This window comes from Corythoichthys intestinalis, chromosome 12 (genome assembly GCF_030265065.1).
Source record: "Corythoichthys intestinalis isolate RoL2023-P3 chromosome 12, ASM3026506v1, whole genome shotgun sequence".
Taxonomy (NCBI): Eukaryota; Metazoa; Chordata; class Actinopteri; order Syngnathiformes; family Syngnathidae; genus Corythoichthys; species Corythoichthys intestinalis.
This window is the reverse complement of record NC_080406.1, coordinates 6,292,637-6,316,994: the sequence shown is the minus strand read 5'-3', so window position 1 is coordinate 6,316,994 and position 24,358 is coordinate 6,292,637. Positions and strand designations below refer to the sequence as shown.

Sequence of the window (24,358 nt, the reverse complement as noted above, 5' to 3'; positions counted from 1 at the left end):
GTTTGTAGCGGCTGTCAGCTGCGGTAAGTCTTTTTTTATCTTTTATTGCTTCTTCCTCTACGCACGTGATGTCAGCGCGTTGTCCCGCATTAAAAGTAGTCCGGGCAAAACGGGATGCTTAGAGCTGGCAAAATTAAACGATTCCTCGAGGTGAATAAAATTACTCGGATCAGTTTTTAAACTCGAGTTACTCGAGTATTCGTTTCAGCTCTAGTCTACATGTCTATCTTTGACGCTCCCAGTCAAAATGGATTGGACGTCTATTGCTGTCAATGGCATACAGTGAGCTCATACAGACACTATTCTCATGAAAGATATTAGTAGCAACCTGTTGGTTGTTTTTTCTTCCTTAAACAGGGACACCTTTTAAAAACGATATATCGATTCTTCCCAGGAACATATCGAAAACCGATATATCACCATTTGGATATTTTGTCACACCCCTAGTACACACACGCGCGCACACACGAGGGGCCCGCCGTCTTGGCCAGCGCAATCGGCGAGGCTGTTGTTGTTGTTTTAAAGCGTCGCAGCGCGTGCATAAATTCTCATCAATATTCATGCGCATGAACCTGGCGCGCTGGTTTATTCATGCCGGGTTGCGCGTACAAGAGTGACAGAGGAGGAGGGAAAAGAGCGAGGGGGGAAGGGAAAAAAATGAGAAAGCAGAGGATAAGGGGGGGGGTGGGTTGTGTGTGTATGTGTGTGTTTGCCGAAGAGGGGGAGGTAGCGGTTTAAGAGACAAAAAAACACCGCCGACTTATTTGCACTCTGCCCAGGCGTGTGTGTTGTTGACACACATTGACACACATGCGGCAGGGTTACGCTAGTTCAGCGTGCAGTAATTACAACTGCCACTTAGGGGCAGCATTTACATAACCTTAACCCTAACGTGCCCTCCGCACCTCAAGCCCGCTGGCAGGCCTGGAGGGTGCAGCCGTTCAAGAGAAATGAGGGAGGAGGCCGACAGGCATGTGTGGCGCTAACTGTGCGAGGCGGTTAGCGTAGGCGTTAACATTTTAATAATGGGGGCCTGATTACGTTAAGAGGCTGGAAGAGATGTGATGATAATTAGCCGACACTGGAGCTTCGACGGTCCGACGTAATCCATTGCGAGATTATTTGTCAGGTCATTGACAATGAACGTTCCCCCCTAGGGAAATAACGTCAAGTGGAGTTTTTGAAGATGTCAATTTGTATACAAATTTGATTTCTTGACGGAAAAATACAATATTGTACAACGGTTGTTGTGAGGTTTTGTCTGCAAAACAAAAAATGACATAGGCCTGCAAGCAGGACTGAACCCGCCCCTGCAGTTTGGCGCAACACAGACGGTAAGCAGCTCAGGGTGGTGGCAGATTGTTACCCCTCTCTTCATCTCAAGACAAACTAACGTGCTCGAAACTTGCTTTTTTTTGTGTGGAACCTGTGTGTTTTTGTGTATCCTTCGATGAGAAATATATTCACACACCTAGGTGAAAAAAACCCGATTGAAGAGAGTCACAAAAAAGGAGGCGCTACTGATCTGTGCAGCCACGCCCTTATTCAAAACCAAAATGCTTCTTCTAATTGGGCCAATTTGACCAAGTGTGCCAAATTTCCTGCCTCAGTCCCTGAAGAAATCTACTTCCTTTTAATTGCAATCTAAGTTTGTCATGGCAACAGACAGAGACATGTTAACATGGGCCTTAAAATGTAGTATTACAAAAGGTCTAGTAACTACACCGACCAACCTGAAAGGAACTGGACGTATGTAAGTAAAATGAGTGACTTTCGGTAAACACTTGTTTGCGCTGTCGGGTTGATGCAAATGGACAGGACCCTTCAGGGTGAGACTTTCATCAAGCACGGGAAGTTTAGTGCAGATATGTTGTATATCTGCCGAGTTATGACTGTTCAAAATTTGTGGTGAGACAAAATGGTGATGGTCATTTTTAGTTTCCTGTTTGGACCCTTCTGCTTCCACGAAACCTCAATATTTTCATCAGGCACCTGAACATGTCTTAAGGCTCCCCCTATGCAGGTTTGAGGTCAATTTATTTTTTTCCCCTTGGAGGAGGAGCCTGTCTCGTAAAAAAAGGGCACTTCAATATTTCAATGCAGTCTGGTTCAGGTTGGGATACCTCTTATACATGCCAGATATGAAAAAAAAAACTAAACCTTGGATTAGGGAGTTATTAGTCATTTACTGAATATGTCATGTTGTCAAAAAAGGCCAACCTTCACGCCCCTCCCAAGTCAGGCTTGTGAATGAAAACTCAGCATTTTGATAACTTTTGATCTCATGTCTCATGAAGAGTCTCACCAATTTTGAGGAGGTTGCAACCAAGTCCCTAGGCGGCAATATCTGAAATGTGCACCCTGTAAATCGACAGCACACAACTCAGGATGGTGGCGATCATTCCCCTCTCATCATCTGAAGAGAAACTAACGTGCTCTAAACTTCTCTTCCTCTTAATGGTGTGGAATCTGTTTTTTGTGTGTGTATCCTTTGATGAGAAATATACTCACACACCTAGGTGAAAAAAGAAACCCATTTAAGAGAATCCTACAAAAAAAGGAGGCGCTACTGAGCATCCACGGCCTTATACAAAACCAAAATGAATCTTCTAATTGGGCCATTTCGACCAAGTGTGCCAAATTTCACGCCTAAGTCCCTGAAGAAATCTACTTCCTTTTAAGTGCAGTCAAAGGGTCGTCATGGCAACAGAGACATGTAGACATGGGCCTTAAAATGTAGTATTACAAAACGTCTTGTAACTGCACTGACCAACCTGCATGGAACTGGGCGTGTATACTGTAAGTAAAATAAAATGAGTGACTTTCTGTTGCCTCTCTTTGACGCTGTTGGGTTGATGCAAATGGACAGGACCCTTCAGGGTGAGACTTTAATCAAGCACAGGAAGTTTGGTTCAGATATGTTGTATATCTGCCAGGTTATATCTGACTGTTCAAAATTTGTGGTGAGACCAAATGGCGATGGTCCTTTTTAGTTTCCTGTTTGGAGCCCTCTGCTTCAACGAAACCTCAATATTTTTCATCAGGCACCTGAACACATGTCTTAAGGCTGCCCTGATGCAAGTTTGAGGTCAATTGATTTTTTTTCCCTTGGAGGAGGAGCGTGTCTCGTAAAAAAGAGCTCTTCCATATTTCAATGCAGTCGTGTTCAGGCTGGGATACCCCTCATGCATGCCCGCAGTCCTGAACCTTGGATCGGGGAGTCATTGGTCCTTTACTGAATTTGGCGTGTTGCCAATGGGGAAAAAAGGCCAACTTTCACACCGCACCCACGTCAGGCCTGTGAATGAAAACTCACCAATTTGATTAGATCTCATATGTCTCATGAACAGTCTCCCCAATTTTGAGGAGGATACAACAAACTCCCGAGGTGCCAATGTCTGAAATTTGCACCATGTAAATCTAAAATAATTTCACATTCAATCCAAAATACCTAATTTCCTGTTGGCTTTGGGATATGGGTCCAAGAGACTTTTTGGTGCAATTTTTCCACAAGGTTACAAGTCCCCAGTTTTCATCGCTCTACGTTGAAAAAACCTAACAGGAGAGGCCTATTTTAAAAATTCAAGCGGCCGATGTTAAGACATTTTGTAAAGGTTTTTCACAAGGTCACAAAATTATCTAAATTTAAGCCAAGCCACATGGATCTGCAAATTTTGGTGAGGTTTCGAGCATGTAAAATGAGCACATTTTGGGCTACCAAGTATCACAATATACTGTATCACCTTTTAGGTATCTTGTCATATCTCTCACTAAAATATCAAGGAGCGCTTACATGCCGCCAAGTAGTGTGTTTATTGAATTATTTCTTCTACAGAGATGTAAGTATTCTGTGGTATTAGGAACATCAATCTGGATCCATACATCTATTGGTTACGAATCGATCCAATCAAATCCATTAACACGTTGAAAAACAATGTCATCTTTAGACATGCCATTCAGTTTAAAAGAATAAGAAATGCTTCAACGGGAGTTGTCCGATAATGACTTTTTAACCGATAACCCGGTATTGTCCAACTCCGAAAATCCGATTCCGATATAAAACATGCGGTCGTGCACTTAATGTGCAATGGCTAATTGTATTGTGATACCCCACCACTGGGTGCTTTACTAATGATAAATGTAACAACTTCAAGCTTTTCCAAATAAATAAAAATTCTGAAAATGAAGAGGAAAAATTTCAACTCAAATTTTGCAAATAAATGTTCCATATGATAATTATACATTGAAATGAGCCAAAATGTCTATCATTGAAAAAAAGGACTCATTCGCAATTCAATCCCGTATACAGTACTTACCCCAAAGAGCCACTAGGGGCCGACCAAAGCATAACAAATAAAGGCAGGCAATCATAGGACACGCTAATGCTGTGACAATTCCCAGATGGATTTTGCTGGGCTTTTTTTCCGTATTCTATTACTTTTCAAGTTTTCTTATTGACTATTTCTTTCTGGTAACGCAGTAGTTATATGTAATGAGTTTATAATTCATTATTTTCCCATCTTTTATGGTTCATTTAATTTTTTCACCATGAATGCAAATGGTCTGCTGACATAACCAATCCCTAACATCTTAGTTTGGAGACATCTAATGGTCAACAAGCATAACTGCAGTGCTAGGCTGAGACCAAGACTTGTACAAAGGCAGAAGTTTTCTTGGAAAAGAACATGCATTCTAGCCCAAAACCAATAACGCAAAACATGTCGATATTATCCGATATCATTTTAAAATGCTTTTAGCAACAATTGCCTTTGTTAGGTGTAGCTCATACAGAATGGCAAAACTCAAAAATAAATAAGTGGGAAAATGCTGGCATTGAAAAATGGGTTTCTGTTATATCGTCTGGATAACTAATAAAAATGTGGGTCGACTTAACCCCGCCATTTTGTGTTGGTGAATAAATAAGGAAAATGCGGACTTTTACATGCAGTGCGACATGTGGTTAGCTTACAGCTCCTGCACAACCTCAGAAGTTGAAAAATGGTCTGAATTCTTTCCCCCATTCCGTGTCAGCGCCGTTTATGTATAATAGCGGCACGGAAAATTGACAAATGTTGCCTTTTACAGGCGCCGTAAAAGGTTGTCAAGAGTGAATCCTTTACATGACGCTTGCAATGCTATTTCTGGAAGGTCAGAGAAGCGCCCTGACAAACTCTAGTGGCACCATGCAAAGCTGAAAAATTCAGTTTTGGGTATTTACATACCAAAAAAAAAAGTGAGAAAGGGGGCTAACAAAGAATAAAAGAGATGAACACCTGCTTTATGATATCTCAGACAGATGGCGCTTTTTGCAAAACAGTGAAACAGAAATAAGGAGAAAGACCTTTGTGAATGTATATAAAAAATTATGTCATCGTAATCATTTGCGCTACGTTTGTGCTGTAAAAAGTCTCGTTTATGCTGCTATTGTTTTTGAGGTATTTAGAATTTTATAGGTCAAACAACCCCCCATTTTGATGAAAAATGGCGAAAAATGGTGTCGATTGTTTGTGCTGGTCTGTGCTGCAACGGTTTTGTAGATATAATGCTTTTAGTTTGAAGTGATGACGTCATGCAGCCCCCACCCATCTACGGCGGAGCGGAAATACAATGGTGCAGTTCGTTTGTGCTGTAAAAATTTCTGTTTGCGTTGCTATTGTTATTGAGGTTTTAATTGCGAGAGGTGACATCACTCGCAGAACTTTCCGTATCCTAACTCCCTAAGTTGATGGAGCGTACCAACTTTCTCAATAACAGAGAGGTGTCTCAACAACTAGCGCAAACGAAGCAGAAACGAATGGCACCCCGTCGGGTCCATTTTGCAGTGAATGGGGGGCTTGAGATATTCATTTCAAGTGATGACGTACAGTGGGCAAATGAGTATTTAGTCAACCACCAATTGTGCAAGTTCTCCTACTTGAAAAGATTAGAGAGGCTTGTATTTGTCCAACATGGGTAAACCTCAACCATGAGACAGAATGTGGAAAAAAAAGAGAAAATCCCATTGTTTGATTTTTAAAGAATTTATTTGCAAATCATGGTGGAAAAGAACTTCTGGTATTTACCAAATACTTAATCTCAATACTTTGTTATGTACCTTTTGTTGGCAATAACGGAGGCCAAACGTTTTCTGTAACTCTTCACAAGCTTTTCACACACTGTTGCTAGTATTTTGGCCCATTCCTCCATGCTGATGTCCTCTAGAGCAGTGATATTTTGGGGCTGTCGTTGGGCAACACGGACTTTCAACTCCCTCCACAGATTTTCTATGGGGTTGAGATCTGGAGACTGGCTAGGCCACTCCAGGACCTTGAAATGCTTCTTACGAAGACACTCCTTTGTTGCCCTGGCTGTGCGTTTGGGATCATTGTCATGCTGAAAGACCCAACCACATCTCATCTTCAATGCCCTTGCTGATGGAAGGAGATTTTCACTCAAAATCTCTCGAAACAAAGCCCCATTAATTCTTTCCTTTACACAGATCAGTCGTCCTGGTCCCTTTGCAGAAAAACAGCCCCAAAGCATGATATTTCCACCCCCATGCTTCACAGTGGGTATGGTGCTCTTCGGATGCAATTCAGTAATCTTTCTCCTCCAAACACGAAAACCTGTGTTTTATACCAAAAAGTTCTATTTTGGTTTCATCTGACCATAACACATTCTCCCAGTCCTCTTCTGGATCATCCAAATGCTCTCTAGCGAACCGCAGACGGGCCTGGACGTGTACTGGCTTCAGCAGGATTTGAGTCCCTGGGGGCGCATTGTGTTACTGTGGTTCCAGCTCTCTGAAGGTCATTCACTGTGGTTCTGGGATTTTTGCTCACCGTTCTTGTTATCATTTTGACGCCACGGGGTGAGATCTTGCATGGAGCCCTAGATCGAGGGAGATTATCAGTGGTCTTGTATGTCTTCCATTTTCTAATAATTGCTCCCACAGTTGATTTCTTTACACCAAGTGTTTTACCTATTGCAGATTCAGTCTTCAAAGCCTGGTGCAGGTCTACAATTTTGTCTCTGGTGTCCTTCGACAGCTCTTTGGTCTTGACCATAGTGGAGTTTGGAGTGTGACTGACTGAAGTTGCGGACAGGTGTCTTTTATGCCGATAATGAGTGAAAACAGGTGCCATTAATACAGGTATCGATTGGAGCCTCGTTAGACTTCGTTAGAAGAAGTTAGACCTCTTTGACAGCCAGAAATCTTGCTTGTTTGTAGGTGACCAAATATTTTCCATTTCAATTTGAAAATAAATTCTTATAAAATCAAACAATGTGATTTTCAGTTTTTTTTACCCACATTCTGTCTCTCATGGTTGAAGTTTACCCATGTTGACAATTACAAGCCTCTCTAATCTTTTCAAGTAGGAGAACTTGCACAATTGGTGGTTGACTAAATACTTATTTGCCCCACTGTAGGTGGGTGAAAGTCCTGACTTTTACAGGCAGCGTGAAATGCGGTTCCGTTCTTCCTTTCATGGCGTGTCAGTGCCGATTATACATAATGGCGGCGCAGAAAATTGACAGGCAAATGCTGGCTTTTACAGGCACAGTAAAAGGTTGTTAAGGAGTTATTCTTTTTCGCTGAGGTCAAAGCACAGCCCCGACAACCTCCGTTTTAAACGCGCGTTTATGCGCACGTCCGCATTTATATACTGTACATGCAAAAGCGCCGGCTCGGTAGGCGAGTCAAGAGGTCAAATCGCTCCCTGCTGTTTTTTGAAACCGGCACAGCGTGACTGCAGGAGCTAATCCCGCGCACGCTCTGGTCCTCACGTTCGCTGCGTGTGCGCAATGTCAGTGCGTTTGTGTGTGTCGGAGGGGGGAAGTGGCGGTCAAACAGGTCATTCATTACCTTCCGTCTCTCTCGCTCCGGGTTGAACGTTCCCAGCCACGATTGCATCTGTGCAGGGAGGAAACAAAATGGAGGTTTTATTTCAACGGTCCAACACAAAAATGGATCAACCTACGAAGGTGGAAGATTGACGGGTTAACTTTAATAGCGCTAATACAGAACAGCGACAGGGCAAATTTTTTTTCTGAACAATCAGAAAATAAAAGATATACTGTATTGTAAAGCACTAATACAGGTCATTCTAAAAAAATAGCATATTGTGATAAATAGGGTTTTTCCGATCATATTTTTTTGCTCCCGATCCGATCCCGATCGTTTTAGCTTGAGTATCTGCGGATCCCGATATTTCCCGATCCGATTGCTTTTTTTTTGCTCCCAATTCAATTCCAATCATTCCCGATAATTTTTCCCGATCATATACATTTTGGCAATGCATTAAGAAAAAATGAATAAAACTCAGACGAATATATACATTTAACATACAGTACATAAGTACTGTATTTGTTTATTATGACAATAAATCCTCAAGACTGCATTAACATTATTAACATTCTTTCTGTGAGAGGGATCCACGGATAGAAAGACTTGTAGTTCCTAAAGGATAAATGTGACTTTGTATATTGTGACTAAATATTGCCATCTAGTGTATTTGTTGAGCTTTCAGTTAATGATACTGTAGCTATTTAACTGTTCTGCCCAAATGCAGGATGGGAAGTGCAACCATGACTGTGCGTAGTGGTACCTATTGATATATCTTCTCTGCGTTGGGAAATAACATAGGGTGTTAAGAAAAAGATCAATTACTACCTTTCTTCGCCACATTGCTTCCCACGATATTTCTAATCGTAGGGAGAGGGATTGCAAGGCTTTAGCCAATTTAAAAAAGGCTCCAAAGGCTGCCAAAATTCACTCTACTCATTTTACGCTGCCTTTTAGCTCTGTATATTGGTAAAATGGCGCCATTACAGATTGAACGCGACAATGCGTGAGTGGGTCGTGCACCACATGCGTTAATTGCGTTAAATATTTTAACGTGATACTTTTTTTTTTTTAAATTAATTACCGCCGTTAACGGGATAAATTTGATAACCCTACCTTAAGCCTAAACTAAAGACTCTGGATGAGTGTAACATATTATGTCTGTAACGTTAAATACAATTAGAAAACGATTTAATTAAAAATATATATATATATTAAAAAAAGGCATGTCCGATATTTTTTTGCCAATTTCGATACTTTGAAAATGACGTGATCGGACCCGATCGATCGGCAAATCTCTAGTGATAAAGTTCATTATTTTCTGTAATGTACTGATTAACCTCAGACTTTCATATATTTTAGATTCATTACACACAACTGAAGTAGTTCAAGCCTTTTATTGTTTTAATATTGATGATTTTGGCAAGAAAAAAGTCAAGAAAAACAAAAAACCCTATCTCAAAAAATTTGCAAACCATGAAAAGGTACTCTAAAGAAGCTACTAACCTAATCCTCAGAATCAACGAATTAACTCAAAACCCTTGTGAAAGATTCCTGAGGCTTTCAAAAACTCCCAGCCTGGTTCATTATTCAAAACCGCAATCTAGGGCAAGACTGCCGACCTGACTGCTGTCCAGAAGGCCATCATTGACACCCTCGAGCAAGAGGCTAAGACACGGAAAGAAATTTCTGAGCGAATAGGCTGTTCCCAGAGTGCTGTATCAAGGCACCTCAGTGGGAAGGAAAAAGTGTGGCAGGAAACGCTGCACAACCAGAAGAGGTGGCCGCACCCTGAGAAAGATTGTGGAGAAGGGCCGATTCCAGACCTTGGGGGACCTGCAGAAACAGTGGACTGAGTCTGGAGTAGAAACATCCAGAGCCACCGTGCACAGGTGTGTGCTGGAAATGGGCTACAGGTGCCGCATTCCCCGGGTCAAGCCACTTTTGAACCTGAAACAGCGGCAGAAGCGCCTGACCTGGGCTACAGAGAAGCAGCACGGGTCTGTTGCTCAGTGGTCCAAAGTACTTTTTTCAGATGAAAGCAAATTTTGCATGTCATTCGGAAATCAAGGTTCCAGAGTTTGGAGGAAGAATGGGGAGAAGGAAATGCCAAAATGCCTGAAGTCCAGTGTCAAGTACCCACAGTCAGTGATGGTCTGGGGTGCCATGTAAGCTGCTGGTGTTGGTCTACTGTGTTTTATCAAAGCCAGGGTCAATGCAGCTATCTATCAGGAGATTTTGGAGCACTTCATGCTTCCATCTGCTGAAAAGATTTATGGAGATGAAGATTTCATTTTTCAGCACGACCTGGCACATGCTCACAGTGCCAAAACCACTTGTAAATGGTTTACTGACCATGGCATTACTGTGCTCAATTGGCCTGCCAACTCTCCTGACCTGAACCCCATAGAGAATCTGGGATATTGTGACGAGGAAGTTGAGCGACACCACACCCAACACTGTGGATGAGCTTAAGGTTGCTATGGCACAGGCTGATTGCTTCCATGCCACGCCGCATTGAAACAGTCAATTCTGCAAAAGGATTCCCTACCAAGTATAGCTGATATACTTAATTAAAGTTGACTTTTTTTGTATTGGTCGGACGAAATATGTCAATTTTTTTGGATAGGGATTTTTGTTTTTTCTTGACTTTTTTGCCAAAATCATCGATATTAAAACAATAAAAGGCTTGAACTACTTCATTTGTGTGTAATGAATCTAAAATATATAAAAGTCTAGTGTTTATCACTACATTACAGAAAATAATTAACTTTATCACTATATGCTAATTTTTTGAAAAGGACTAGTAATATATATATATATATATATATATACTAGGGCTGTCAAAATTATCGCGTTAACGAGCGGTAATTAATTTTTTAAATTAATCCCGTTAAAATATTTGACGCAATTAACGCACAAATGCCCTGCTCAAACAAATTAAAATGACAGCCAGCACAGTGAAGGCTGTATTTGTTTTTCTGTGTTTTTACTGTGTTTTTCTGAGTTTTGCCGCCCTCTGCTGGCGCGTGGGTGCGACTGATTTTATAGGCTTCAGCACCCATGAGCATTGTGTAAGTAATTATTGACATCAACAATGGCGGGCTACTAGTTTATTTTTTGAAACATGAAGAGGGGTTTTAATATGGATACCCAGGACTTGAACTGTATCTATTCATCTTTGTTGCTTCATTTCTAATTGTGTATCATATTGCCTCTGTAAAGCCCTTTGAGACCTCTGTTGTGATTGTGGGCTATACAAATAAAATTGAATTGAATTGAATTGAATATAAAATTTCTATAACTTGTACTAAAATTTATCTTTCTATCCATGGATTGCTTTAACAGAATGTTAATAATGGTAATGCCATCTTGTTGATTTATTGCTATAATAAACAAAATAGTCCTTATGTACCGTATGTTGAATGTATATATCCATCTTGTGTCTCATCTTTCCATTCCAACAATAATTTACAGAAAAATATGGCATATTTTATAGATGGTTTGAATTGCGATTAATTGTGATTAATTAAGATTAATTAATTTTTAAGCTGTAATTCACTCGATTAAAAGGCAGGTGTCCTGCCTAAAACTTTTGCACAGTACTGTATATATATATATATATATATATATATATATATATAGTGGGGAGAACAAGTATTTGATACTTGATATTTATATATATACATACACTTATATATATATATACATACACTTATATATATATATATATATAAATATGTATATATGTGTACACACAGTAAAAGAGGTGTCATTCAACTAGTGTTCAGTCGACATCACAAATGTTATGAAAATATTTTATAAAGGTTGAAAAGTTACTAAGTGTTGCTTTAAATTCCAATATCGGAAAGTCAATTACATTTAAGACATTTTTTCTGTTGTCATTCTTGTGTTGAGACAGCAAAAAAAAAATTACTTTTCAAGTAACCTGTGACAACACTGTGAATCAATTACAAGTACAAACCCGCGGGCCGGATTGGACCCCCTGGTGGGCCGCTTTTGGCCCACGGGCTGCATATTTGCCATCCCTATATTAAACCATTCATGAATAGGACGGATGGGAGCACTTCCCACCCTGCCGGCATCCAGACATGAAGTAGGAAATGATCAGCATCCGCGCTCACGCCGTGACACCAGGAAAAAGGGAATCTTTGAAGACGTATTAAAGCGAGTGAGGAGGGGGGGAAAAATTTGGAGCAAACACGACAGACGGCTTCCTCCGAAGAGAATATGGGAATACTTTCCCTTTTGTCTCCTCTCTGGGGGGAATGCAGGGAAATGTCAACACACGCACGTGCACGCCCGAACACACGAGCGGGATTCGTAATGGTAGGCTGGAGGTGGCGTTGGCGGCAGGAAGTCACAAGTTTTATGTAACACAAGACATCAGAGGAAAGTCTTTGTTGGTGGGGGTGGGGGGCAGCGTGACGCAAAAGAGAAAATTTTGTCACTAACTCCATTTATGCCCAGGTTGTGTCTTTCACATCCATTCAAAAGTAACATAATTTGCCAGATGACACTGAATGATATATGTCATGAGCATTCATTAATGCTCATTACAGTGTCATGTCAAAATTATTATGACATCTCATGACACCACTGTCAAAGTGTTACCGTCACCTGTAAATGCCCTAAAATGACCAGGAAGTGACCGGTAAATGCCCAGAAAAGGCAGCTATTCCTCCCAGTTTAAATTAATTGAACGCCGATCGTTGTCAATGGCAGGCAATGAGTTGAGTCTTCCTTGGAGAGACAGCGTAGACGAAAAGTGGTATTTGACATTTGGCAAGAAGGCTTTGAGCACATGGCAAGCATTTTTTGGCATATGGCAAAATGGCTTTTGTATATGGCAGTTTTTTTGGTATATGGCAGAATGTCTTTTGGCATATGGCATATGGCAAAAAGGCTTTTAGCACATGGCAGGTTTTTTTGGCATTTGTAAAAATGGCCTTTGGTATATGGCAGTTTTTTGGCAAATGGCAAAATGGCTTTTGGCGGATGGCATTTTTTGTGACATATGGCAAAATGTCTTTTGGCAAACGGCAGTTTTTCTGGTATATGGCAAAATGACTTTTGGCATATGGCAGTTTTTCTGGTATATGGCAAAATGGCATTTGGCAAAATGGGTTTTGGCATATGGCAGTTTTTCTGGTATATGGCAAAAGGGCTTTTGGCATATGGCAAAAAGGCTTTGAGCGCATGGCAGTTTTTTGTGGCATATGGCAAAATGACTTTTGGCATATGACAGTTTTTAGGCATATGGCAAAATGACTTGTCATATGGCAGTTTTTTTGGCATTTGGCAAAATGGCTTTTGGCGTATGGCAAAATGGCTTTTGGCATATAGCATTTTTTTGTGGCATATGGCACATATACTTTTGGTATATGGTATTTTTTTGTGGCATATGGAAAAAAATGACTTTTGGCATTTTTTTGTGGCTTATGGCAAAATGGCTTTTGGCATATGGCAGTTTTACTGGTATATGGCAAAATGGCTTTAGGCATATGGCAAAATGGCTTTCGGCATACAGCATTTTTGTGACGTATGCCAAAATGGCTTTTGGCAAATGGCAGTTTTTCTGGTATATAGCAAAATGGCTTTTGGCATATGGCATTTTTTGTGGCATATGGCAAAATGACTTTTGGCAAATGCCCGTTTTTGGCAAAATTAGTTTTGGCATATGGCAGTTTTCTGGTATATGGCAAAAGGGCTTTTGGCATATGGCAAAAAGGCTTTGAGCACATAGCCGTTATTTTTGCATATGGCAAAATGGCTTTTGGCATATGGTATTTTTTTGTGGCATATGGTAAAATGATTGGCATATGGCAGTTTTTAGGCAGATGGCAAAATGACTTGTCATATGGCAGTTTTTAGGCATTTGGCAAAATGGCTTTTGGCGTATGGCAAAATGGCTTTTGGAATATGGCATTTTTTGTGGCATATGGCAAAATAACTTTTGGTATATGGCATTTTTTGTGGCATATGGAAAAATGACTTTTGGCATTTTTTGTGACATATGGCAAAATGACTTTTGGAAAATGGCAGTTTTTCTGGTATATGTCAAAATGGCTTTTGGTAAACGGCATTTTTTGTGGCATACGGCAAAATTACTTTTGACACATTGCAGTTTTTTGGCATTTGGCAAAATGGATTTTGGCATATGGCAGTTTTTCTGGTATATGGCAAAAGGGCTTCTGGCATATGGCAAAAAGGCTTTCAGCACATGGCAGGTTTTTTGGCATATGGCGAAATGGCTTGGCATATGGCAAAATGGCTTTTGGCATTAGGCATTTTTTGTGGCATATGGCATAATGACTTTTGGAAAATGTCAGTTTTTCTGGTATATGTCAAAATGGCTTTTGGTAAACGGCATTTTTTGTGGCATAAGGCAAAATTACTTTTGACACATGGCAGTTTTTTGGCATTTGGCAAAATGGATTTTGGCATATGGCAGTTTTTCTGGTATATGGCAAAAGGGCTTTTGGCATATGGCAAAAAGGCTTTCAGCACATGGCAGGTTTTTTGGCATATGGCGAAATGGCTTTTGAGATATGGCATTTTTTTTGGGCATTTGGCAAAATGGCTTTTGGCGTATGGCAAAATGGCTTTTGGCATTAGGCATTTTTTGTGGCATATGGCATAATGACTTTTGGTATATAGCATTTTTGTGGCATATGGAAAAATGGCTTTTAGCATATTGCATTTTTTGTCGCATATGGCAAAATGGCTTTTGGCATACGGCAGTTTTTCTGGTATATGGAAAAATGGCTTTTGCCATATGGATTTTTTGTGGCATATGGCAAAATGACTTTTGGTATATGGCATTTTTTTGTGGCATATGGCAAAATGTCTTCTGGCATATGGCATTTTTTGTGGCATATGGCAAAATGACTTGGCATGCAGCAGTTTTTGGCATTTGGCAAAATGACTTTTGGCATATGGCATTTTTGTGGCATATGGAAAAATGGCTTTTAGCATATCGTATTTTTTGTGGCATATGGCAAAATAGCTTTTGGCATACGGCAGTTTTTCTGGTATATGGAAAAATGGCTTTTGGCATATGGATTTTTTGTGGCATATGGCAAAATGACTTTTGGTATATGGCATTTTTTTGTGGCATATGGCAAAATGACTTGGCATGCAGCAGTTTTTGGCATTTGGCAAAATGACTTTTGGCATGTGGCAGTTTTTTTGGCATACGGCATTTTTTGCAGGCCATGCATGTCCAAGCCATTAATAACCACATCCAAAGTTGGCAGGAGGAAGTCACAAGTTTTATGTAACACAAGACATCAAAGGCAAATCTTTGATGGTGGGGGGGCAGCGTGACACAAAAGAGCGCCTCCGTTCAGCTATTTATTAACTCCATGTTGCCATGGTTTCTAAGCACCTTCGCCGTCATCGCAAATGCGAGTGTGGCCAGGGCGTGTTCTCAGGGCGCCCCCCACTCCCCCCCCGCCGTCCGCACCGCTATCCATCAGAATCAAGAAACGCCGCCGCCAAGTCTCCGACGCGCCCGCATGACCTTTGCCGCAATTTCTCTTAAGCTACGCCGCGGCAAGGCGAGCACATCGGCAGATTAAGTGTCGAGATGTGATGGAGGGAAGGAACGGGCACGGACAAATCACATCCGTAAACACTTCAACCGCACTATAGGACCACCCTGTCGGGCCTGATAATGGCTCCCGCGACCATTTCGGCCCACGGTTTGAGCGGCTTTAAAACTGCGGGGCGGATTAAAGTGCTACCTTTACAAGAATTTCACGTAGCAGCTTCCACGTTCTCATGGGAAAATGTCTGAAAATTCTCACATGGGTCACGAAATCATTCTAGGATATTCTACTAAACAACTAATGAACAGGAAAACAAGCTATCTTCATCCTTATGCTGTGAGTTTATCACTTGTAGACGTCAAATCTGTTTGAAGTGGGAGGGATGGCGGCGACATTCGCCGCCTCCCACTTAAAATGGATTGGACGTCTACGCCTGTCACTGGCAGCCAACTCCGGGCAACGAGTTAATGTGGTAAAATAACCTGGCATATGGCATATTTTTTGGCAAATGGTAAAATGGCCTTTGGCATATACCAGTATTTTTTGGCACAAGGCAAAATGGCTTTGGGCACATGGCAGTTTTTTCCTTTGGCAAATGGCCTTTTTTGGATATATATGGCAAAATGGCTTCCAGTATCTGGCAGTTATTTGGCATATTGAAAAATGGCTTTTGGTATATGGTAGTTTTTTGGGCATATGGCAAAGTGGCTTTTGGCATTTGGCAGGTTTTTTTTTTGGCATATGGCAAAGTGACTTTTGGCATATGGATTTTTTTTGCATTCGGCAAAATGGCTTTTGGCATATGACAATTTTTCTGGTTTATGGCAAAATGGCTTTTGACATATGGCATTTCTTTGGCATATGGCAAAATGACTTTTGGCATATGGTATTCTTTTGGCAAATGGCCTTTGGCATATGGCAGTATTTTTTTGGGCATAAGGCAAAACGGCTCTGGGCACACGGCAGATTTTCCTTTGGCATAATGGGTTTTGGTATCTGGCAGTTTTTTGGGCATATGGCAAAATGACTTTTTGGTATATGACAGTATTTTTTTTTTTTTTTGGCATAAGGCAAAATGGCTTTGGGCATATGACAGTTTTTTCCTTTGGCAAATGGCCTTTTTTGGGTATATATGGTAAAACAGCTTTTGCTATCTGGCATTTTTTGGCATGTGGAAAAGTGGCATTTGGTATATGGCAGTTTTTTGGGCATATGGCAAAATGGCTTTTGGCATATGACAGTTTTTCTGGTTTATGGCAAAATGGCTTTTTGAAATGGCATTTCTTTGGCATATGGCAAAATGACTTTTGGCATATGGCATTTTTTTTTGCCTATGGCAAAATGGCCTTTGGGCACACGGCAGTTTTTTTTTTTTTTTTTTTTTGGGCATATGGCATTTTTTGCAGGCCATGCACGTTCATATCATTGACGGCTATGCACATCCAAATTTCCGATTCATTTTCAATGGTAATGGTAAGTGTCTGGTCAAAAATCACAATCAAATGTTTTTCTGCCATTGAAAATGAATGGGAAATTTGGACGTACATGGCCGTCAATGGCATGAACGTGCAAGGCCTGCAAAATGCCACAAGCCAAAGAAAAAACTACCATGTGCCCGAAGCAATTTTGCCTTATGCCCCAATAATCCTGCCATATGCCAAAGATCATTTTGCCATATGCCAAAAAAATGCCATATGCCAAAAACTATTTTGCCATATGCCAAATACCACTTTCCGTTCTCAGCCCTGCTGCTTTCTTGTTAATTCTAGGGGACTTACAGGTCACTTTGTGTTGATTTTAGGGCATTTCTGGGGCACTCACTGTCGATTTTGAGGCTTTGACAAGTCACTTTCCGTTGATTTTAGGGTTACTGAAAAGGAAGTGACTAAAAAATGTCCCCAAAGGAATAGGAAGTGACACAAAATCAACAGGAAGTAACCCGTAAATGCCCTAAATTCAACAGGGAGTGACCTGTAAATTTGTTTCTGAATACAGGACGATTCAGTTCGAGTTAGCGACGTTAAAATGTCACCTCGCAAAGCTAACGATGGTCGGCTCACGCATTTGTCCGTGGCGTGCGTCAACGATGCTAGCACACATCATTAGCACGACGCGTACTAAGCTTCCGCGAGTGAGGATATACCCACCGGCTGCCTGAAAATGGATGGATGAGCGAGCGGCTACGCATCGTAGAGGTCAAACGAGATAAATTAACGGCAAAAAACAAATCTCAAAGGCTTTTAGTTTGGACATGGCTGAGGAACACAGAGACGGAGGAATCATAAATTACATTCAATTTAGCTCTCAAGCTGCACCGAGCCCTTCAGTGTTTATTTCTTTAAAGCCACGGCGTCGACACAGGCGAGGAAGACTAATGAGCTACGCGGTAATTATCTCCTGCAATCTCGCTCCCTCGCTATGTGAAAACGTCTCGGTCCAGCCCGCGCCGTCACCGCCTCATCTCTCTCCCTCCCCCGCTGGCTTCTTGTCTCTCCGTCGAGCGAGGCGCCACCTACCTTCCCCGCTTTCAAAGCTTTTTGAGATTCTTTCAAGTGAGACAGCCTGCAGCGGAGGGGGAGATAAAGGCGCAGCTCTTCATAAATGTGATAGAGGATGCAAAACGGCGGAGTGAAGGGCGAGACAGGTGAAGCGAGACGGGAAAAGTGCGACGGCGGGGAAAAAAATGAAGGGTTAGAGATACCAAAGGGCGAGACAGGTGATAGCTTTTTTTACGTGCCACGTGGCTATGACAGAGACTTCATTAGCTTCCTGCGAAATCTGCACGATGACTAGCGACTTAACCCGTGACGCTAGCACACCATGCTAGCTCAATTTTAGCATGTCTTAACGTTAAATAATTATACTAGGACTACAATGCAGAATGTTAGTTCACAACTTTGCAGCAGGGCCGAGAACGAAAAGTGGTATTTGGTATATACCAAAATGGCTTTTGGCGTATAGCACTTTTTTTGGTATAAGGTAAAATGGCTTTGGGCAAATGGCAGTTTTGTCTAAGGCATATGGCATTTTTTGCAGGACATGCACGTTCATGTGATTGACAGCTATGCACGAGGCATATGGCATTTTTTGCAGGACATGCACGTTCATGTGATTGACAGCTATGCACGTCCAAATTTCCCATTCATTTTCAATGGCAGAAAAATGTGTAGTTGTGATTTTTGACCATACCATTTTGACCTTACCGTTACCATTGAAAATGAATGGGAAATTTGGACGTGCATGGCCGTCAATGGCATGGACATGTATGGCCTGGAAAAAATGCCATATGCCAAAGGAAAAATTGCCATGTGCCCAAAGCCATTTTGCCTTATGCAAAAAAAAAAAAAAAAAAAAAAAAAAAAATCCATTTGCCAAAGGCCATTTTGCCATATTAAAAAAAAAAAAAAAAGCCATGTGCCAAAAGCTATTTTGCCATATGTCTTATGCCAAAAGCCATTTTGCGAAACGCCCCAAAAAACTGCCATATGCCAAAAGTCATTTTGCATTTGCCAAAAAAACTGCCATAGGCCAAAAGCCATTTGGCCATAGCCCAAAAAATGCCATATGCCCAAAAACAAACAAAAAAACCCAGCCCTATACCGAAAGCCATTTTGCCATATTCCAAAAAAGACGGCCATATGCCAAAACCCCTTTTGCCATACAGTGGGGCAAATAAGTAGTTAGTCAACCACCAATTGTGCAGGTTCTCCTACTTGAAAAGTTTAGAGAGGCCTGTAATTGTCAACATGGGTAAACCTCAACCATGAGAGACAAAATGTGGAAAAAAAACAGAAAATCACATTGTTTGATTTTTAAAGAATTTATTTCCAAATTAGAGTGGAAAATAAGTATTTGGTCACCTACAAACAAGCAAGATTTCTGGCTTTCAAAGAGTTCTAACTTCTAACGAGGTCTAACAAGGTCTAACGAGGCTCCACTTGTAACTTGTATTAATGGCACCTGTTTTAACTCATTATCGGTATAAAAGACACCTGTCCACAAACTCAGTCAGTCACACTCCAAACTCCACTATGACCAAGACCAAAGAGCTGTTGAAGGACACCAGGGACAAAATTGTAGACCTGTATCAGGCTGGGAAGACTGAGTGCCATACACTCGAAAAATGACTCTCATACCTCTCCTTGCTAAGCTAAATGTTACCTAGATGTGCGTTTCTCTGGAAATTTAGTTCACGAACAACAAAAAACTATTCACCTCCTCAACGAAACTAGTAAAACTCTCTACACGGCTATTAGAATTTCCCCCTACTGCTTGAAATGGTTCCGTCAACAGAAGGACTATTATTGTTGTTGTAATGTAGTACACATTGGGGCCAAATAAAAGGAAAAAAAAGAACTACGAGATGTAAGTCGTACTATTGCTACGGGAAAAAAGTCGTATTATTACGTAGAGTAATGTAGCTGTAATCAGCTATGCATTTTACGCACATTTATCGTAGCTGAGCGCTACGTCATTAGCCTGGGTAATGAAATATTTCAAATAGATCTTTGTTATGGTTCTTCTTGGGGGAAAAAAAATGTGCAAAAAAAAAAATCTCATTTGTCATGATATGATGCAATTTCGCCGTGGCGCGACATGGTGAGAGTTGTCCTACTCCGATGCAACCCACCACCACAGCTTCAAAAAAATCTTAGGGGAAACCCCGATTTAGATTTTAAGAAAAGAGGGAAAATTAAAAAATACGAGATAGAGGTTGGGGGTTACTGCTGATTTTGTTCACTGTTATTTTGCGACTCATTGAAAAATACAATTTTGAATGAAAATCAATTTCTCATGTTTGCCTTGTGATAGTAGGTGTAATGCAATAGCCTAATGCAGTACTTCTCAAATAGTGGGGCGCACCCCCCCAGGGGGGCGCAGAGCGATGTCAGGGGTGGCGGAGGTGACCTCAGGGAACATGCTTTTTTTTGTTGTTTTTTTTTGTTGCCGTACTAGAATAAAGTGTACTTGCACATCCACTCAGTGGGTGGCAGTGGCGCTATCATTTTCAGAGTGCGCGCAGTAATTTTGAACTATGCAAGAGCACACAGAAAAGGAGAGACAGCGAGAACCAAAAGTGGTTTTTGCCATGTGGCAAAAATGTTTTGCCATGTGGCTTTTTTTTTTTTTTTTTTGCCAAGTGGCAAAAATGTTTTGCCATGTGGCAAAAAAAAATTGCCACATGGCAAAACAAATGCCACATGGCAAAAAAAAATGCCACATGCAAAAACCACTTTTGGTTTTCGGCCCTGCTGCAGAAAAGAGACATGAAGAGCTGTGCGCCGTTTTCGAAAGCCGTTTTCCGGCCGGACTCACGCAGCGACCCACTGTGTTCTCCGGTTCGCACGTGTCCGCCCGAGAAGTGCCACTTTTGGCTTGGGATCGTCACCTACGGTTCTCCCTAGGCCGCAGAGCATGCGTTTTTTTTGGGCCGTTTGCCTTTTGGCTTTGACTTTTAATACAGTGGGAGATGAGGAAAGACCACTGTTTACTGTGTCTAAAAATGATTATAGCGGACAGCTGGAAGCCAAATCAATTAAGACGCCACTTAAAGACATTAGACCTCAATCTCATTGATAAGCCGCTTGATTGTTTTTCAGCGAAAACGTGCCGAATATTGCCAACAGTCGTCCCGCTTTGTCATTGTTATATCAGTAAACCAGTGAGCACTGTTAGCATGCTCAGTGCAAAATAACCCCACACAATTGCAAAGGAGGTGATACTGTGAGAAGTGAAAATAAAAACTGTCCTTCTGTCCAAAGACACTTTTTTTTCTATTCGGTTTTGTCTTTTCGGACAAATTTTTTGGCATATTGTCCTCATGAGTTAATGTTTCTAATCAATTTGAATTTGTTATTATTTATTGATTTTATTAAATTTTATTTATCAGTACCAAATGGTGAAAATGTACCTTGAGTGTATTTTTACAGTTTGGATGTGACTTTTTTTTTTTTTTTTTTTTAAATTCAGACAAATTGATGCGCGTTAAGTCTTTTCTTTTACAAACAAAACAATGAAAATAAAGTTATACTTTATAAGTTGATCTATGTTACTCTTTTTTTCTTTCGTAGAAAAAAAAGACACAATGTTAGGCAGAGGCGTACTTATAATAGTAATATTATAGACAAATGATACTATTTACAGTGGCGGAAGAGAGTTTGGGGGGGGCACGAAACATTTACATATTCCTTGGGGTGGGCATAACAGAAAATAATTGAGAAGCACTGGCCTAATGCATGCGTAAAACCATTTTTTTGTGTGTATGTGCTGTAATTACCGTATTGGCCCCAATATAAGATGGTGTTTTTGCATTGAAATAAGACTGAAAAAATGGGGGTCGTCTTGTATTCGCGCTCTAGACATAATACCCATTCACGACGCTAGATGGCGCCAGATATCATTGAAGTGATGTTCTGTCATGACAGATCTCAGCTACTCTTTTTAGTTTAACCAGTTTGCATTATTTCATTGCAATGTTTTTCCGTATTCGGATTTCTTTCAAGACTACAGTTACAGTTAGACCTCATTTTGATTGTTAATGAAGTTATTGCAATTTTGTTGTTTTATCACAATAGATTGGTTTATTTACATTTCAAAAACCAGGAGCCATTCATATACGAATGTGAATGCACTTTAGTTTACATATTTAAATGTTCAGATATTAAGATTTGAATGAGGCAAAATAACATCTCTCAACAACATTTCTCTCATATATATTATAATTAGAGATGTCCCGATCGATTGGCATCCCGATTGATCGGGTCCGATCACGTCATTTTCAAAGTATTGGAATCGGCAAAAAAATATCGGACATGCCTTTTTTAAATATATATATATATATATATACATATATTTTTTTTTTTCATTAAATTGTTTTCTAATTGTATTTAACGTTACAGACATAATATGTTACACTCATCCAGTCTTTAGTATAGGCTTAAGGTAGGGTTATCGAATTTATCCTGATAACGGCGGTAATTAATTTTTTAAAAAATGTATCACATTAAAATATTTAATGCAATTAATGCACGCGCTGCACGACCCACTCACGCATTGTCGCGCACAATCTGTAATGGAGCCGTTTTACCTATAGAGAGAGCTAAAAGGCAGCGTAAAATGAGTGGAGTGAATTTTGGCAGCCTTAGGAGCCTTTTTTTAATTGTCTAAAGCCTTACAATCCCTCTCCCTACGATTAAAAATATCATGGGAAGCAATGTGGGGAAGCAAGGTGGCAATTGATCTTTTTCTGAACACCCTATGTTATTTCCCAACGCAGAGAAGATATATCAATTGGTAGCACTACGCACAGTCATGGTTGCTAAAGGCGTGTTACATCCACCCATCATGCATTTGGGCATGGCCACAGTATCATTTACTGAAAGCTTAACAAATACACTAGATGGCAATATTTAGTCACAATATACAAAGTCACAAGTCTTTCTATCCGTGGATCCCTCTCACAGAAAGAATGTTAATAATGTAAATGCCATCTTGAGGATTTATTGTCATAATAAACAAATACAGTACTTATGTACTGTATGTTGAATGTATATATTCGTCCGAGTTTTATTCATTTTTTTCTTAATGCATTGCCATAACGTATATGATTGGGAAAAATTATCGGGAATGATTAGAATTGAATCGGGAGCAAAAAAAAAAAGCAATCGGATTGGGATCGGCAGATACTCAAACTAAAACGATGGGGATCGGATCGGGAGCAAAAAAACATGATCGGAACAACCCTAGTTATAATAATTTGTTTCGGATGTACTGTAATTATTTTCTGTATAAAAATTAATTTGGTGTTCGAAAAGTCTTTTTTCAAACTTGAGTCTTGAAAAAGAGGGGGTCGTCTTATAATCAAGGCCGTCTTATATTCGGGCCAATACGGTATAATTGTGCCAAAAGCAGTTTTCTCTGCATTTCAGTGGTATTAAGAGGTTCCAAAACAAAAACAAAAAAAATGGCTTTGGGGCGACCTTCATGTCAGGGAGTTTCGACGAGAAATTCAAGCCACTTTCACCCATGATTACAGTGCAACATTTTGGTATATAAATACAGCAACACTATATTATTCCAACATTCTTGTGTCTTTCTTAACGCAGTGCCAGCCATTGACAACAATAGCCATCCAAACGGGTTCACCTGGGTTGACTGGCTAATAATGACCTTGAAGAGACTTGAAATTTGTGCCGTTTATCGTCTTTTATACCTTGGCTTGCAAAAGAAATCCAAAATCATTCTAAACTCAAGTGCGCCAATGGGCTTTGTGCACCATGCTGTCATATTGCGGGAATGTCAGCTATGTGGACCTTGCGGAATGCCGCCTACGGGCTTTTTCGACTGCACCCTCGCAGTGGAAAAGAACGCAGCTTCTCTGCGAGACAGAGAGGAGATCGATCAGCCTGCGTCGTCCAAAGCGCAATCGTTTCTATAGAATTAAGACAATAGGCAAAACGTCACATTGGAGTAGTCCGTAAGGGAACAAAAGGCTGAAATAAAGGAACGGGGATTGTTCACTGAATATTGTGCATCACAGAATGAAGAAAAACTAAAGAATTCCAAAGACTTCAGTGTGCATTCATGCTGCCAATCATCTACAGTTCTATAAAGTATATTGGTATTAAAAAGTATCTGAACCTTTTGAAATTTCTCACATTTCTGCATAAACTCACAAATGTGATCTGATCTTTGTCAAAATCACACAGATGAAAAAACAGTGTCTGCTTGAACTAAAACCACCCAAACATTATAGGTTTTCATATTTTAATGAGGATAGTATACAAATAATGATAGAAGGGGTAAAATAAGTCAGTGAACCATCACATTTAATATTTCATGGTGGAAAATAAGTATTTGGTCAATACCAAAAGTTCATCTCAATACTTACAATAACGGAGGTCAAACCTTTTCTGTAATTCTTCACAAGCTTTTCACACACTGTTGCTGCTATTTTGGC

At 40.4% G+C, this 24,358-nt stretch overlaps 1 protein-coding gene across 2 annotated transcripts in view; it reads right to left on the bottom strand.

Moving 5' to 3' along the window:
• The window catches only part of si:dkey-100n23.5, a 244,013-nt gene that overhangs the window by 113,655 nt on the left and 106,000 nt on the right, over positions 1-24,358 (bottom strand). For both annotated transcript variants that reach the window (XM_057853479.1, XM_057853481.1), the window contains one exon: positions 7,847-7,894. In XM_057853479.1, coding sequence (XP_057709462.1) covers positions 7,847-7,894 — 48 coding nt within the window. The remainder of the gene's footprint in view (positions 1-7,846; positions 7,895-24,358) is intronic.